General features: G+C 48.4%; 1 protein-coding gene across 1 annotated transcript; it reads right to left on the minus strand.

The window, feature by feature from the left end:
* Positions 1-4,901: 4,901 nt before the first annotated feature.
* On the minus strand, positions 4,902-15,378 carry LOC144671465 (creatine kinase M-type). Its single transcript, XM_078533392.1, has 7 exons — positions 15,170-15,378; positions 13,934-14,088; positions 12,488-12,620; positions 9,402-9,573; positions 8,121-8,244; positions 7,382-7,571; positions 4,902-5,315 (listed from the first exon to the last, which is right to left on the minus strand). The coding sequence occupies exons 1-7, from the start codon at positions 15,360-15,362 to the stop codon at positions 5,137-5,139; spliced, it is 1,146 nt and encodes a 381-aa protein (XP_078389518.1). The 5' UTR covers positions 15,363-15,378; the 3' UTR covers positions 4,902-5,136.
* Between the last annotated feature and the right edge of the window lie 1,245 nt (positions 15,379-16,623).

Genomic DNA, 16,623 nt, shown 5'->3' on the forward strand with positions numbered 1-16,623 from the left:
CAGTGAGTGCCAATAGACTATTGAACCATAACAGGCGTCACAGCCAAATCTCAACTGAAGCTCGCACATGCACTTGTGGGCAGGGGTCATCAGGTCGCGATCACGTGTCCTGCTTCGACCTCTCCCACTACCTTTACCTGCTGAAGCCGCCACTTAACCGACTGGCACCTGCCAGCTCACCACGGGTCGGGTATCTGGCCTGGCGTGGCTCAGTCCACGGCTGGAGGAGTCCTCGGAACAAAAAAAAAACTTATTGGTTACCGCGGTAGCCTTCAAGTTGCAAACTGCGCGGCATTCCAAACTTGGGTTGCCAACTCTGGTCAACGGTATTCCTGGAGGCCTCATCACTTGACCTCCTGCCCCACCCAGTGGAACAGACATTTCTTTCACCATGTCCCAAGGCTCTTATGCTTCATAAGCAAAGAGAGTGAGTGAAACATCTTTCAATCCCCCTTTTCTCCCCAACCCCGCCCCCTCCACGTCAAGTGTTTTACTCACAACAGTGCCAGTGCCCTGGAGATTAATCTTCAACTCCTGGGCACTCCAGGGCAATCCTGGAGGGTAGGCAACCCTATTTCGGCCGTGTATTTTAGTTCATTTTTTTTTTAACCTCCATGTTCATTGGCTTAAATGCGTCACAGTGGGACTACCCATCTCTCCCCCCACCCACGCCACTGGCCCCCCCAGACAAGACTTGGGTATCGCCTATTCATCCCTTCTCCAATGTGACTGTGGGTCACCTTCTGGACCACGGCTGATGTGAATCTGATTCTGAAAAGAATATTGAACTGTATAATAATTCCTGTATAAAAGAAAACAGAAAAAGGAACCCTGCTTGTAACTGTATTATTCTGTAGAAAACACTGGTTGACTTCCCAGAGTTTTTAAGAAGTGTTAAGTTATTAGATCTTCAAACCTCTAGATATGAAATTGAGTTGTATGTATATAAAAGAGTCCTTGAAGTTAACTCTGTCTGCCTCGTGTGTGTCGTGTTAAGTTCTGATCAAGGTGGTCGGGGGGGGTGGTTTGGAATCTGATCCAACAGGGACTCTTGCCCACCTTTACCGCCCATGGAGTGCTCCCTCCCGCCCAACGTAGAAGCGATGTGAGGAAAGAATGTTTTCACCCAGGAAGTGGTTGGAGCCTGGGGTCAGCGTCCAAGGGAGGGGGTCGGTGGAGGCAGGTCTGCTCGAGGTATCCGAAAGGGGAATTGGATCGCCGCCTGGAAAAGAGTGCGCAAGGTTGCGGGGGAATAAGGCAGGAGAGCGGGGCTAGGTGCGGGACGCTCTTTCAGAGAGCCAGTGCTGACTTGATGGGCCGAATGGCCTCCTGCCCTGTAAAGATCCTGTGAACTTCCAGTGGGGCATTATGTGGCGGGGATTTTGGGTGTCACCCTCCCTGAAGCTGAGCTCGTCCAGAACTCTGCTGCCCTTACCCTAACTCGCCCCGCCATCTGTCCACCCATCGCCCGCTGTGACCCGCTGACCCAGGCTGGCTCCCGGTCCGATTTTAACGTTCTCAGGCTGGTTTTTCAAGTCCCTCTGTGGCCTCGCCCTCCCTTCTCCCTATCTTTGTGATCTCCGCCAGCCCCACCACCCTCGTCGAGATCTCTGCGCTCATCTAATTCTGGCCTCTTGCACGCCCCCCGACTTCCATCTTCCCATCATTGGTGGCCGTGGCCTTCAGCTGCCTGGACCCTAAGCCATTCCCTCCATAAACATCCCCCTCCTCCAACAGGCCGCTCCCTTTTGACCAAGTTTTGATCACCTGTCCCAGTATCTTGCATGTGGCTCACTGGCAAATTTTGATGACGCTCGTGTGAGGCGCCTTTTATTCCGTTAAAGGCGCTATATAAATGCAAGTTCTTGTTGTTGGGACACGGACCTTTTGGGGTCTCGCGCCTTCCCCTCACATCCACTATAACTCGCCTGAAACCGTTCTGTGCCGTCCGTCATCCAACTACACCTAGATCGACCCCTCTTCCTGCTGCCCTCCACTCTCCCTCCAGGAGAGATCTCCGTAACTTTTCAGCTCTGATTAAATGGACAAGATGCGGACATTTTCCTTTCTGGATGTCGCTTTTTAAGAGTTTTGTTTTTTGCTCTTGCAATTTCAAGCACCTCTTCGTTTGTCTTGGGGTCTGTATATGGAATTTTTAGCTTGTGTCTTAGCATCCACATCTCAAAGGCCTCTACTTTCTTCCACAGATCCTTATTTATTGTCCAGGTTTCTGAGGCAGTCAGGAAAGTGGATGGAACGTAGCATCTTTAGAAGTTTGTTACACATCCTTCATCTTCACAAAATTACTTCTGGCTATTTCGACCCTCCTCCCAACTTCTGTATCACATTTGCCATCTTCTGTTGTCATTTTATTCTTTCACGGGAAGTGGGCGTCGCTGGCGAGGCCGGCATTCGTTGCCCGTCCCTAATTGCCCTTGAACTGAGAGGCTTGTTGCTCGGCCATTTCAGAGGGGCAGTTAAAAGTCAACCACGTTGCTGTGGGCCTGGAGTCACGTGTAGGACAGGTTTCTTTCCCTTAGGGGCATTAGTGAGCCAGATTGGGGGGGGAGGTTTTACAACAATCAGTGGTAGCTGGCCATGGTCACCATTCCTGAGACTTAAAACACCAGCTCCTGTGATGGGATTTGGGTCCGTGTGCCCAGAGCCTGGGTCTCAGGATTACTAGTCCAGTCAGTGACGTTACCATTGCTCCACATTCTCATTTGTCCTAACTAGACAAACTTACGTACTTAACCCAGTGTGACATCATTAACTAGACAAACTTATCTACTCATCCCAGTGTGACACTCTCCGCCACGCACTTTGATCTTCACACTAGTTTTTTCTGATGCGTTCTCTCTGAGCACCATTGCTCTTGTCTTTATGGTGCTCACATTCTATATTGGGCAATTGGCAGTAATCGTTTACCATCAACATGAATGTTGATTAGGAGTTGCTTACAGTGTGTTATGTGTACTAGCTAGGGCCGGCAGGCTTGGCATGATACCCTCTCGTATTACCACCCAATGAATTAGTGCCAGACTGGACAGGGGAAATTAAACGATGCTCCCCGATCAGTTGCCTCCCCATTAGCGGCCGAAACCCCAGGGTGATATTAACACGAATGCGTCGAAGGAGGAACTAGAAAAATCCACGAGATGGAAAGGCTATGCTGATGGGGTTGGATGAAGGGTGTTGGGAGGGAGCTCAAGTGGAGCATAAAGGCTGGCAGAGGACCTGATGGGCAGAATGGCCCGTTTCTGTGCTGTAGACTTGATATCAGTTTGTCAGGGTGGATGTTGATTTCTCCCTTCTGGTTGTTAATGGGGACATGGTCTTCACAGACAGGTTGAGGCCTTTTGCATTGACTGTCCCATTCTCTTCTAGTGGATCTTAGCACAAGGTCTATCTCGACATCACGTGTCCCTAGGCAGCATTGAGCATTGGTTAGATCCCAAGCCCATCAGCCTTCAATCTGAATAGAACCTCCTGGTGAAGCCGCCAATTCTGAAGGTGTCAGGTTAGATCTTGTGCCTCTAAGTTAGATTTGACTCTAAATTCTGAGCTGAGGAATTGTCGCTCTAACCCAGTGCAACACCCAAACATACGAATTAGGAGCAGTAGGCCACTCGGCCCCTCGAGCCTGCTCTGCCATCCAATAAGACCATGGCTGATCTGAATGTAACCTCAACCCCATATTCCTGCCTACCCCCGATAACCTTTCACCCCCCGTTAATCAAGAATCTATCCAGCTCTGCCTTAAAAACATTCGAAGGCTTTGCTTCCACCACCTTTTGAGGAAGAGTTCCAAAGACACTCAAACCTCTGAGAGAAAACATTTCTCCTCATCTCTGCCTTAAATGGATGACTCCTTATTTTTAAACAGCGACCCCTAGTTCTACATTCTCCCACAAGAGGAAACATCCTCTCCACATCCACCCTGTCAAGACCCCTCAGGATTTTAAAGGTTTCGATCAATTCGCCTCTTACTCTTCTAAACTCCAGTTCCAAACGTCCTCCCTTCTCTTGTTCCTTTTCTAAAGCAACATAATGATCATGGAAGTTGTGACTAACCTTTAGTAAACACTGGTTCAGCCTCAATCGGAGTATCCCATCCAGTTCTGGGCACCGCACTTTAGGAAGGTGGTCAAGGCCTTAGAGAGGGTGCAGGAAAGGTTTACAAGAATGGTTCTAGGAATGAGGGGCTTCAGTTACGTGGAAAAGCTGGGCTGATCTCTTCTGAGAAGGTTGAGAGGAGGACCATGAAGGGTTTGGGCTGAGGGAGAAACTGTTCCCATTGACGTTGAGAGCCAGAGGCCACTGGCTTTAAGGTGATTGGCAAAAGAACCAGAGGCGACATGAGGAAAAACATTTTTACGCATCGAGTGTTTAAGATCTGTGCGCTGCCTGAGAGTGTGGTGGAGGCAGGTTCAATCGTGGCTTTTAAAAGGGAAATGGATGCGCTCCTGAAGACAAAAAGAAAGGGGTGGGGCAGTGGGACTGGCTAAGTTGATCTCGCAGAGGGCCAGCATAAGACTTGCTGGGTCTAATGGCCTCCTTCTGAGCTGTGTCCATTCTAAGATGTTTTGTGTACAGTAAAAACAGGGAGAACCCTATATAGGAGACCCAAAATTCAATATAGAGATGGTACCTGACACCAGTTATACTGAGGTGTCTCTTCCTCACCTGCAGTCAACCATAAGATCATTCCAATCATCGTAGTCAAATAACCAATCAAAAAGGTGGTGGACAAGGGCAACCACTGAAAATTCATGATTATTGTGAGTTAGAATGATCATGAGGAGATTTGTGATTATTTCTGAAGTTAATATGCCCATCTCTACAATAGCCCATCTCTGCAATAGCCCAACTCAGAGATACAACAAGACAAGAGACCAAACTTCTGGGGCCATATTTTATTGATGTGTCATCAATGTTAAGAGGTATCTAGTAACCATTTCACGTGATTGAAGACAATTCTCCATTTCCTCAAACGATGTCATCCTTATTTGAGACACAAGCCTGTGGCCAGGAAGTATATGAGTAAGAAGTGCTTGCCAAAGTTCAAAGTTCATGACCTGTGATGTTCCAAGGCAGCTCAGAGTTCCTTCTTCCTCCACCACCACTTCTTTTTGTTTACTTCTGGGCTGGCATCAGGTCATCGATGCTCTTTCCTTTCTCCAGTTGCTTCTCCATCTCAACCATCAGCTTCACACCATCGACCACCATCTGGACCTGTTCAACCTCAGAGAAGCCCAGACGATCAGCGTTGGAGATGTCATAGACGCTGCCAACGGCGTCGGTGTCAACACCACCTGACGTGCCAAAGGAAAACAATTAGTGTACTGCTTAACAACTTAAGCGACCAATAGTGCCAGAGAGCTTTGTGTATTTTATCACTTCTCCCATTATCCCAGAGTGCTTCACATGTCATGAGTTACCTTGGTGAGCAATCAACTTTTGTTCATGTTGGACAATGCGGCAGCCATTTTGTTCATCTCGGCCAATGCGGCAGCTAATCACATCCCACAACTAGCAGTGAGATGAATAATTGTTTCATCTGTGCCCAGAATTGGATGGGATACTCCAACTGAGGCTGAACCAGTGTTTGCTTAAGGTTCTCCATAACTTCCATTATCATTACGTTGCTTTAGAAAAGAAATGAGGGAAGTGAGGGAAGGTTGGACATCATCTGTTTCATAGAAGTGTGAGGTACAAAGAACATGGAGAGACAGTATAAAATAAAGGATACTATTCTAAAGGGTGTGCAGGAGCGGAGAGACCTGGGTGTATTTGTACATATGCCAGTAAAGGTGGAAGGACAGGTAGAGAGAGCTGTTTCTAAAGTATACAGTATTCTAGCCTTCATTAATAGGGGCATAGAGCATAAGAGCAGGGAGGTTATGATGAACTTATGTAAGACACTGGTTAGACCTCAGCTGGAGTATTGTGTACAGTTCTGGGCTCCACACTATCGGAAGGATGTGAATGCATTGGAGAGAGAGCAGAAGAGGTTTACAAGAACGGTTCCAGGGATGAGACACTTCAGTGATGAGGAAAGATTGGAGAAGTTGGGACTGTTTTCCTTGGAGAGGAGAAGGCTAAGAGGAGACTTGATAGAAGTTTTCAAAGTCAGGAGGGGTCTGGACAGAGTAGATAGGGAGTAACTGTTCCCGCTCGTAAATGGATCGAGAACCAGGGGGCACAGTTTTAAAGTGTTTTGCAAAAGATGCAAATACGAGGTGAGAAAAAACTTTTTCACACAGAGAGTAGTTAGGGTTTGGAATGCGCTGCCTGGAGGCAGGTTCGATCGAGGCATTCAAGAGGGCTTTGGATGGTGATTTAAATAGAGACAATTTAAATAGAGACAATGTGCATGGTTACAGGGAAAAGGCAGGAGATTGGCACTAAGTTAAGATGCTGAGAGAGCCGGTGCAGACACGATGGGCCGAATGGCCTCCTCCTACACGGTAACGATTCTGTGATCCTGTGATCTGATGTCAGTGGAGGTTGAGAGGATGGGGCTTTCACCTAGGACACTGGGAGACTCTTCTACTCTGCAGTCTGCCACACCATCGTCAATTAACAGACAGAAGACCTCACTTAATGTTGCATCAGGAGGCCTGCTCCCTCATTCCAACACTGGAGTTCATGGAACTGAATCCAGGGGGTAGATTGTACCAAAGGCTTAAGAATACTAAAACCATGAGTATGATCATGCCTTTGAAAGCTTTGTAAATGTCCCAGCAACTTCTAACAAGTCTTCAGACCATCGACCTTTACTTCCCCCTCACTCCCACCCACCATATTCTCTGCTGCTGCTGGTGACTGACTGGCACCCACAGCGGCGCATCAGGCCTACCTTTGCCTGACATCGGCCACAGCAGGAGGCACATTGCATTTATTACAACACTGTTACCATACCGACTGAACCCAAAAGCACTCCGCGACTTTGGAGGTGCAAAGCAGCGACTGCTGTGTGGAAAAGCACGCTTAGCCATTTTGCACATAGCAAGGTCCCCTCAAGCAGCCAAAAGATGAATGACAATGAATCAGATTTTGGTGCCCTTGGTTGTAGGAGGGCAACTTCTTGCTTCACTCAGCATTGCCTCTCATGTCCAGCTGAAAACCAACCTTTTCTCTGGGTTGTGTTGACTCTCGGTCCTCCAGGTGGTGCTCAAAGCCTAAATCTCAGGCCTCTGGGGCCCAAAGGCACCCAATTGAGCCAAAGTGACCCATAAGAGTCACAGGATGACAGGATAACAAGAAGGCAAGGGTGCCAAGAGCCAATTAGAGTGTCCGGGCTGCTGGGCTAGTTAAGTCTGACCCAGGGGTGAAACTGGCGTTTGCGTCAAGTGAGCGCGTCCACGCGAGGCCTTACCTGTGCCGCGCTTCTGCAGCCTTGTCCTCTTGAGGATCTCACCAAACTTCTCGTGCTTGCACAGGTGAGGGATCTTAACATGGACGCCACCGCGCAGGCCAGTGCCCAGGTTAGAGGGGCAGGTCAGGACGTAACCAAGATGTTCGTTCCACATAAAACCACGGCCGGCCTTGACGAAAATTTCTTCAATCTGTATCGGGCAAGAGGGTTAAAAGTCTTAACGTGAAGGCCCAGCAATACATAGAATCGTCAAGCACAGAATTAGGCCATTCGGCCCAGCTGGTCCATGCTGGTGTTCGTGTTCCGCGTGGAGCCTCCTCCCAAGAACTGGGGGAACGCAGGTTGGGCAAGAGATACGGGGGTGGGGTGGGGGATGTGCGGAAGAAGCTTTTTACACAGCAAGTGGTAATGACCTGGAACTCGCTGCCTATGAGGGGCGGGGGAAGTGGAAACAATGAATGATTTCAAAAGGAAGTTGGATGAGCGCTTGGGGGAAATAAATCCCCCAAAGCCACGGGGATACAGTGGCAGGGGGGGAGTGGGACCGAGTGGATTGCTCTACAGAGAGCCAGCATGTATTCGGTGGGCCGAATGGCCTCCTCTGCTGTTCTGACTCGATGACGGAGACGGCTGGTTAGCCTCTCGACCGTGGCGCGGAGTCAGTCAAGTTCAGCTCCCAGTGTCGACCGGAGTGCTGGAAACAGGAGCCAGCGGGTCGCTGAAATAAAAAGCTTCTCACCGTCTTCAGGCCCACACAGAAACGCCTGAAGACCTCCTTCATGTTGCCGCCCTTCTGCATGGAGATTACCCGGAGGTGGTCCTCCTCGTTGACCCAGACCAAGAAGGTCTTGCTGTCGTTGTGCCTATTTCCAAAAAAAAACAAGAAGTGCCAAAAGTCAAAAATCATTCAAGTACTGGAAGAGCTAGTCAAGTGCATGAGCATCACCCCCGTGCACCTCATGCCTGCCAACACTTGGGCCCGTTACCTGGCAACTGTGGAGGCCGGGAGAGGGGGGGCTTCCAATATTTCTCATAGCAACGAGAAGCCCAATTTCTAGCCTTCCTCTATTCTGCTCTTTGTCCACTCTTTCTGCCCTTTCAAACTCCCGTCTCTACACCTCCTCCCTCTCAGTTTGAATGTTCCTCTCCAAGCCCAACAAGCTCAATGCCTGAGCAATGGCAGGCACCTACAGTGGCCAATAATGGCTCGCACCCAAAATGACTTGTATTGGGTGCCCACAGTATGGGGGTGTTGGTGGGTAGGGGGGGTGGAGGGGAGGGAAACGTGGCTGGGAGGGAGAGGGGGCTCAGAGTCCAGACCATGAACCATATCCAGAACAACTTTTATGTGGTTGTCCTAATGCAAAGAATCCCAAAAGCATTACTATCAGTTAAGATCAAACAGGCTGGGCCTCCTCTCTCTAGAAAAGAGGAGCTTGTGGCTTTACCTGTAGCAGCCTTTCAGATTCTGGATGGTTTGATCGGGGCGAGGTAGAGAAGATGTTTCCACTTGCCCAGAACTAGGGGCCATTAATGTAATGGTCCATAATAAATCCAATGGGGAATTCGGGAGAAACTTCTTTACCCAGAGAGCGGGGAGAATGTGGAACTCGATCCCACAGGGAGTGGTTGAGGTGGAAAGCAAAGATGCATTTGAGGGGAAGCTGGATAAACACATGAGGGAGTAAGGAACAGAAGGACATGTAGGCAGAGTTAGATGAAGTAGAGAGGGAAGACACTTTTTTAAAATTCATTTAACGGGATGTGGGCTTCGCTGGCTGGGCCAGCATTTATTGCCCATCCCTAATTGCCCCTTGAGAAGGTGGTGGTGAGCTGCCTTCTTGAACCGCTGCAGTCCGTGTGGGGTAGGTACACCCACGGTGCTGTTAGGGAGGGAGTTCCAGGATCTTGACACATGTGGAGTATAAACAATGGTACGGACCCATTGGGCTAATGGCCTTGTTCCGTGTTGTAGGCTCAATGTACTGTTTTCTAGTGGAATATATCTGCTTTTACTTACCAAATTCCTCTACCATCAGGCCAGTCACGGGCCATACCAGAAGCAAGGAGCAGGGGGGAGACTGGCTTATCAAACAGGAAGTGGTCATCAATCAGCTGTTGCTGCTCTGCATCAGACATACTGGACAGAGGGTAATACTTGCCCTTCAGTTCACCAGTCAGACTGTTGAGAGCTGCCAAAGAGAATCAGACATTAAAATATCTGCACAAGCGGCTAGCAGGTCAATATTTCACAAACAGAAGCCTAGCCTTGCTAAGAAGAGAGACATGTTGCTGAAGCTTTTCGTCTTGCACTCAGCAGGACAAACACAAGAATACCAAATTTCAAACAGTCACAACAATTTATAGTGCAGGATAAAAGGAAGCTGATTGGTTGGCAAGTTGACTCTGATTGACTGAGGTGTTGCCATGGAGAAAGCAACAGGACCTATAGGTGCCCCAAGCTCCCAGGTAAAAAAAAAAGGTGCAAGGCTTGAATGTATTCCTTTCGTTTGCAGAGAACGGATCCCTTCCCATGAATGTGTGTCACATCTAACAAGGGTAAGTGATCCATGTTATGAACTTGACTGATTATATTTAATTGGTTGTTAGTGTAGCTATTAGCGCACTCAGGATTGTTCAGCAAGTGCTGCCCAATTGCAGAATCACAACTAACAGTAGACGTTTTGTTTTGGGTTTTGCAAGCGCCAGCTGGTTGAGTGCAGTCTGTACTCTGCCTATCACGAGCAACCAAAAGAGCATGCCATTTGATCTGATCAGCCAATTGTTGGGATGCTCAGTCTACATAGCTGGCATCACACCGGCACTGAAATTCACGCACAACATAGTTCAATTGTGTGGCAGGCAGAACATCTTTCTGGACTGACGGCAGTATCCTGTTAGTGGAAAATACCACTCACGTAGCCGCTGCATAGTGGCAGCGTGAATCAGCTGATCGTTTGAAATTTGGTATTCTTGTGTTTGTCCTGATGAGTGCAAGACAAAAATCTTTGGCAACATGCCTCTCTGTTTAGTAAGATTCAAGTTCTGTACTCAGAAGCTTAATTAGTGGTTTGAGATTCTCACAATGCACTACACCAGCACCAAAGGTAAGGTAAGCAGTCAAAGTTTCCATTTATTTATCATTGCTGGTCAATCAATGCAACTTACACAATAATGCCCATCCCTAATTGCCCTTGAGAAGTGGTGGTGAGCTGCCTCCTTAAACCACTGCAGTCCATGTGGTGTAGGTACACCCACAGTGCTGTTAAAGAGGGGGTTCCAGGATTTTGGCCAAACGACAGTGAAGGAACGGCGATATATTTCCAAGTCAGGACGGCGTGCAGGGGTCTTAGAGACGATGGTGTTCCCATATACGCACTGCCCTTGTCCTGCTAGTAGATGCATTGGTGTTCATTTTCCAAAATTCCATAGATTCTGGAAAGGTTCCATTAGGCTGGAAAGTAGCAAATATAACCCCTCTATTCAGGAAGGGAGAGAGGCAGAAAACAGGAAACTGTAGGCCAGTCAGCTTGACGTATGTCTTGAGGAAGGTGTTCGAATCGATCATTAAGCAGGCTATAGCTGGGCACTTGGAGAAACTCAAGGTAATCAGGAACAGTCAGCATGGTTTCGTGAAGGGGAAATCATGTTCAACCAATTTATTGGAGTTCTTTGACGGAGTAACATGCACTGTGGATAAAGGGGAACCTGTAGACGTGCTGTACTTGGATTTCCAGAAGGCATTTGATAAGGTGCCACATCAAAGGATGTTACGGAAAATAAAAGCGCAAGATGTAGGGTTAACGTATTAGCCTGGACAGAAGATGGGCTGGCTGGCAGAAAACAGAGAGTATGCATAAATGGGTCTTTTTCGGATTGGCAGGATGTGACCAGTAGAGTCCCACAGGGGCCTGTGCTGGGGCCTCAACTTTTTACAATTTACATTAATAACTTAGATGAGGGGAGTGAAGACATGGGAGCTAAATTTGCAGATGACATAAAGATAGGTAGGAAAGTAGTTGTGAAGAGGACATGAGGAGATTGCAGGCGGATATAGATAGGTTGAGTGATTGGGCAAAGATCTGGCAAATGGAGTTTAATGTGGGAAAATGTGAAGTTTTTCACTTTGGCAGGAAGAATAAAAAAGCAGAGTATTATTTAAATGGAGAATGGTTGTATAATTCTGAGGTGCAGAGGGATCTAGGTGTTCTCGTGCATGAGTCACAAGGAGTTAGTATTCAGGTACAGTGAGTAATTAAGAAGGCTAATGGAATGTTATCCTTTATTACAAGAGGGATTGAACATAAAAGTAAGGATGTTATGCTTCAGTTATACAGGGCACTGGTGAGACCGCACCTCGAATACTGTGTGCAGTTTTGGTTCCCTTATTTAGGGAAGGATGTAAATGCATTGGAGGCGGTTCAGAGGAGGTTTACTAGATTGATACCTGGAATGAGTGGGTTGTCTTATGAGGAAAGGTTGGACAGACTGGGCTTGTTTCCACTGGAGTTTAGAAGAGGGAGGGGTGATTTGATTGAAGTTTACAAGATCCTGAACGGCCTTGACAAGGTGGACGTGGAAAGGATGTTTCCCCTTGTGGGTGAGTCCAGAACTAGGGGGGCACTGTGTTAAAATTAGGGGTTGCCCTTTTAGGACAGAGATGAGGAGAATTTTTTTCCCTCAGAGGGTTGTGCGACTTTGGAACTCTCTGCCTCAGAAGGTGGTGGAGGCGGGGTGATTGAATATTTTTAAGGCGGAGGTAGATAGATTCTTGTTAGGCGAGGGAATCAAAGGTTATCGGGGTTAGATGGGAATGTGGAAATCGAAACACAAACAGATCAGCCATGATCTTATTGAATGGCGGAGCAGGCTCGAGGGGCCGAGTGGCCTACTCCTGCCCCTATTTCTTATGTTCGTATGTTTGTTCTCAGTGCTGGAGGGCAAGAGCATGGGAGAAACGATTGACTCGAAGGATGACAGTCCCTGTGCGGCAGCTAAAATGGACGAGGTTTTGCTTTGGACGGAAGGAGGAAGGTGAGCGATGGTCCAACTGCCCCTCCCTGCCCCCAGCTGGGTTCAGCTCCCCCTCAGCAGTGACTGACCTACCTTCGATGCAAAGCTTCTCGATGAGGCGACGCTCCCCACGGCTGCAGTGCGGTGGCAGGGCAATCCCCTTGACGCTGCGGCCAGTCCGCACGCGGCTGCTCAGCACATAGTTGGGGTCAAGGTCATCACCACCCTGCACAATGTCGAAGGAGACTGGGTCAGCCAAGGGGGAACAATATCATTCTGTTAAAAGTACCCGAGGTCCTGGGCATCATAAATACAGGCGCAGAGCACAAAAGCAAGGGAGGGTTTTTTATTCTCTTTCATGGGATGTGGGCAAGACCAGCATGTGTTGCCCATCCCTAATTGCCCCTTGAACTGAGTGTCTTGCCCGGCCATTTCAGAGGGGCAGTTAAGACTCAACCACATGGCTGTGGGGTCTGGAGTCACATGTAGGCCAGACCGGGTAAGGGCAGCAGATTTCCTTCCCTAAAGGGGCATTAGTGAACCAGATGGGTGTTTTTTTTACAACAATCGATGATAGTTCTCGTGGTCACCGTGACTGAGGCTAGCTTCACATGCCAGATTAATCAACTGAATTCAAATTCTACCGGCTGCCGTGGTGGGATTTCAACCCACGTTTCCCCAGGGGATTCGCCTGAGTTACTGGATTACTAGCCCAGCAACGTTAGCACTATGCCACGATCACCACCCTAAACTTTTATAAAACACTGGTTAGGCTCGAGCTCAGTTACTGAGGCCAACACTGGGCACCAACAGATTTTGGAAGGCCATCATGGCCTTTATAGCAAATCTAGAGGCGATTCTTGGACTAATTGGCCGGCACAGACAAGATGGGCCAAATGGCCTCCCACTGTGCTGTAACATCCAATGACTCTACAATATAGGACGACAGGAGGCCATTCGGTTTTGCTGCTAACCTGAGATAATCTAAGGTGGCTCATTTTTAAAAATTCTTTCACAGGTTATGGGTGTCGCTGGCTGGGCCAGCATTTGTTGCCCATCCCTAATTGCCCCTTGAGAAGGTGGTGGTGAGCCGCCTTCTTGAACCGCTGCAGCCCATGTGGTGTAGGTACACCCACAGCGCTGTTAGGGAGGGAGCTCCAGGATTTTGACCCAGCGACAGTGAAGGAACGGCCGATATATTTCCAAGTTAGGATGGTGAGTGACTTGGAGGGGAACTCGCAGGTGGCGGTGTTCCCCATGCGTCTGCTGCCCTTGTCCTTCTAGATAGTAGAGGTCATGTGGAGCATAAACGCCAACGTAGACCTGTTGGGATGAATGGCCTCTTGTGCTGAAAAATTCAATATATCTAAGTCTTCAGACTCTCAAAGCCAAGGCCTGGTGGCAATTAGCCACCAATATCAGATTTAGTTAATTTACTGTTCAGCCTTGCCTCTGTCCTGGTCAACAGATTCATGGCCCTTTTCCCTCCCAATGATAAAGGAAGAGACAGAGTTAGTCTGCCTACAGCCAATCACAAACCTTCAGGTTCTCATGGTTCAGGTCAGTCTTGTGTTTATCCGTTGGTTTGTAGCCACCATGACGATCCTGAATGATGGGATCAAACAGCTCCTTGAAGACCTCGTACGACTCCTCATCACCAGCAACACAGCCCACCGTCATGATAAAGGGATGACCTGAGAGGCACCAACAAAACTCCATTATTATAAGCATATCAATGGCACAGGGTGGTGGTCAGGTGGATACAACAGAATATGCAGAGCTCAGAACCGTACGTTATTGCCTTGTGATATAAGAACATGGGAAATAGGAGCAGTAGGCCATTCAGCCCCTCGAGCCTGCTCCACCATTCAATGGCTGATCTGCCTCAATTCCAAAGCCCCACACCATCCTCGTAAACCCCTAATTCCCTTGGTATCCAAGAATCGACCTCGGTTTTGAATATACTCAAGGATTATGCAACCGCAACTCTCTGGGGTAGAGAATTCCAAAGATTCACAATCCTCTGAGTGAAGAAATTTCTCCTCGTCTCAGTCCAAAATGGCCACCCCCTTATTCTCAGACTCTGCCCCCGACTTGTGTCCTAGATTCCCCAGCCAGGGAATCTACCCTCTCAGCATCTACCCTGTCAAGTCCCTTAAGAAATTGATATGTTTCAATGAGATCACCTCTCAATCTTCTAATCTCTAAGGAACATAAACCTAGTCCACTCAATCTCTCCTCTGAGGACATTCCCCTCATCCCGGTTAACACATAGCCATCAAGTAACATCGTGCCACGCTAGTGCCAGGCAACGACCATCTCCAAAAGCAGAGAATCTAACCATCCCCCCTTGACATTCAACAACATTGCCATCATGGAACCCTTCCCCTCTATCACCCCATCAACATCTGTGAGGTTACCATTGACCAGCAACTGAACTGAATCAGCCATATAAGTAGTTGGGCTGCAAGAACAGTTCAGAGGCTGGAAATTCTGTGGAGAGTAACTCACCTCCTGACTCCCCAAAGCCTGTCCACCATCTACAAGTCAGGAGTGTGATGGAATACTCCCCACTTGCCTGGATGAGTGCAGCTCCCACGACACTCAAGAAGCTCGACACCACCCAGGACAAAGCAGCCCCGCTTGACTGGCACCCCATCCACCACCTTAAACATTCATTCCCTCCACCACCGTCACACAGTGGCAGCAGTGTGTGTACCGTCTACAAGATGCACTGCAGCAGCTCACCGAGTCTCCTTTACCCTTTCCTCTCACCTGGGTTGTCCACGCCTGTCTGGATCACATCGTCAAGGGTGAACCCACTGGGGGTTTCCTTGTCTCGGAGATGCTTGTAGATGTCAAGTGTCAAAGCCTTGGCCATGTGGTTGTTATGATGCTTGAGGTCAGGAAACTCCTGCTCTGCTGAGTAATGCAGCTTCCATTTGTTGTGAGTGTTACCGAAAGGCATGACTGCAAATTTACCGAGTCCTGAAAGACAGTAAACAACGAGAATTGTGCAATCAGTTCACCAAGTCACACAACCAATAAACACACCCTCTACAGTTCTGGGTGCCGCACAAGAATTAGGAATAGGCTACTCAGCCCCTTGAACAAAGAACAAAGAAAAGTACAGCACAGGAACAGGCCCTTCGGCCCTCCAAGCCTGCGCCGATCATATTGCCCGTCAACTAAAACATTTTGCACTTCCGGGGTGCGTATCCCTCTATTCCCATCCTATTCATGTATTTGTCAAGCTGCCTCTTAAACACCACTATCGTACCTGCTTCCACCACCTCCTCTGGCAGCGAATTCCAGACACTCACTACTTGCCCCGCACATCGCCTTTATAGTTTTCTCCTCTCACCTTAAACCTATGTCCCCTAGTAATTGACTCTTCCACCCTGGGAAAAAGCTTCTGACTATCTACTCTGTCCATGCCACTCATAATTTTGTAAACTTCTATCAAGTCCTCCCTCAATCTCCGTCGCTCTAGCGAGAACAATCCAAGTTTCTCCAACCTCTCCTCATAGCTAATAACCTCCAGACCAGGCAGCATCCTGGTAAACCTCCTCTGCACCCTCTCCAACGCCTCCATATCCTTCTGGTAATGTGGCGACCAGAACCTGCTCCACCATTCAATAAGATCATGGCTTCACTTTCCTGCCTGCCTCTTGTTGGTCAATATGCCTAACTCAACCCTGAATATGTTCAATGACCCAGCCTCCACTGCTCTCTGGGGAAGAGAATTCCACAGACTAATGACCCTCCTCACCTCCGTCTTAAATGTGAGACCCCTAATTTCAACCCCCAATTCACAGAATCGTTACAGCACAGGAAGAGGCCAATTGGCCCACCATGTCTGCACCAGCTCTTTAAATGAGTATCATGACCTAGTGCCATTCTCCTGCCTTTTCCCTGTACTCTTGCACATTGTTTCTATTCAAACAACCATCTAATGTCCTCTGGAATGCCTCGATTGAACCTGCCTCCACCACACTTCCAGGCAGCTCATTCCAGACCTGAACCACTCGCTGTGTGAAAATGTTTTTTTTTCACGTCACATTTGCTTCTTTTGCAAATCACTTTAAATCTGTGCCCTCTCGTTCTCCATCCATTCATGAGCAGGAACAGCTTTTCCCTATCTACTCCGTCCAGCCCCCTCATGATTTTGAACGCCTCTATCAAATCTCCTCTCAGCCTTTTCGTCTCCAAGGAGAACAGTCCCAACC

The sequence above is a fragment of the Cetorhinus maximus genome, chromosome 32, assembly GCF_964194155.1.
Source record: "Cetorhinus maximus chromosome 32, sCetMax3.hap1.1, whole genome shotgun sequence".
Lineage (NCBI taxonomy): Eukaryota > Metazoa > Chordata > Chondrichthyes > Lamniformes > Cetorhinidae > Cetorhinus > Cetorhinus maximus.

Excerpts from the sequence above, each read along its gene's own strand:
- LOC144671465 (XM_078533392.1), bottom strand. The coding sequence starts at position 15,362 with ATGCCTTTCGGTAACACTCACAACAAATGGAAGCTGCATTACTCAGCA. Across the intron at positions 7,572-8,120 it reads TCTGTGTGGGCCTGAAGACG|ATTGAAGAAATTTTCGTCAA; the intron begins GTGAGAAGCTTT and ends TGCCCGATACAG. Across the intron at positions 5,316-7,381 it reads GCTGCAGAAGCGCGGCACAG|GTGGTGTTGACACCGACGCC; the intron begins GTAAGGCCTCGC and ends TTGGCACGTCAG.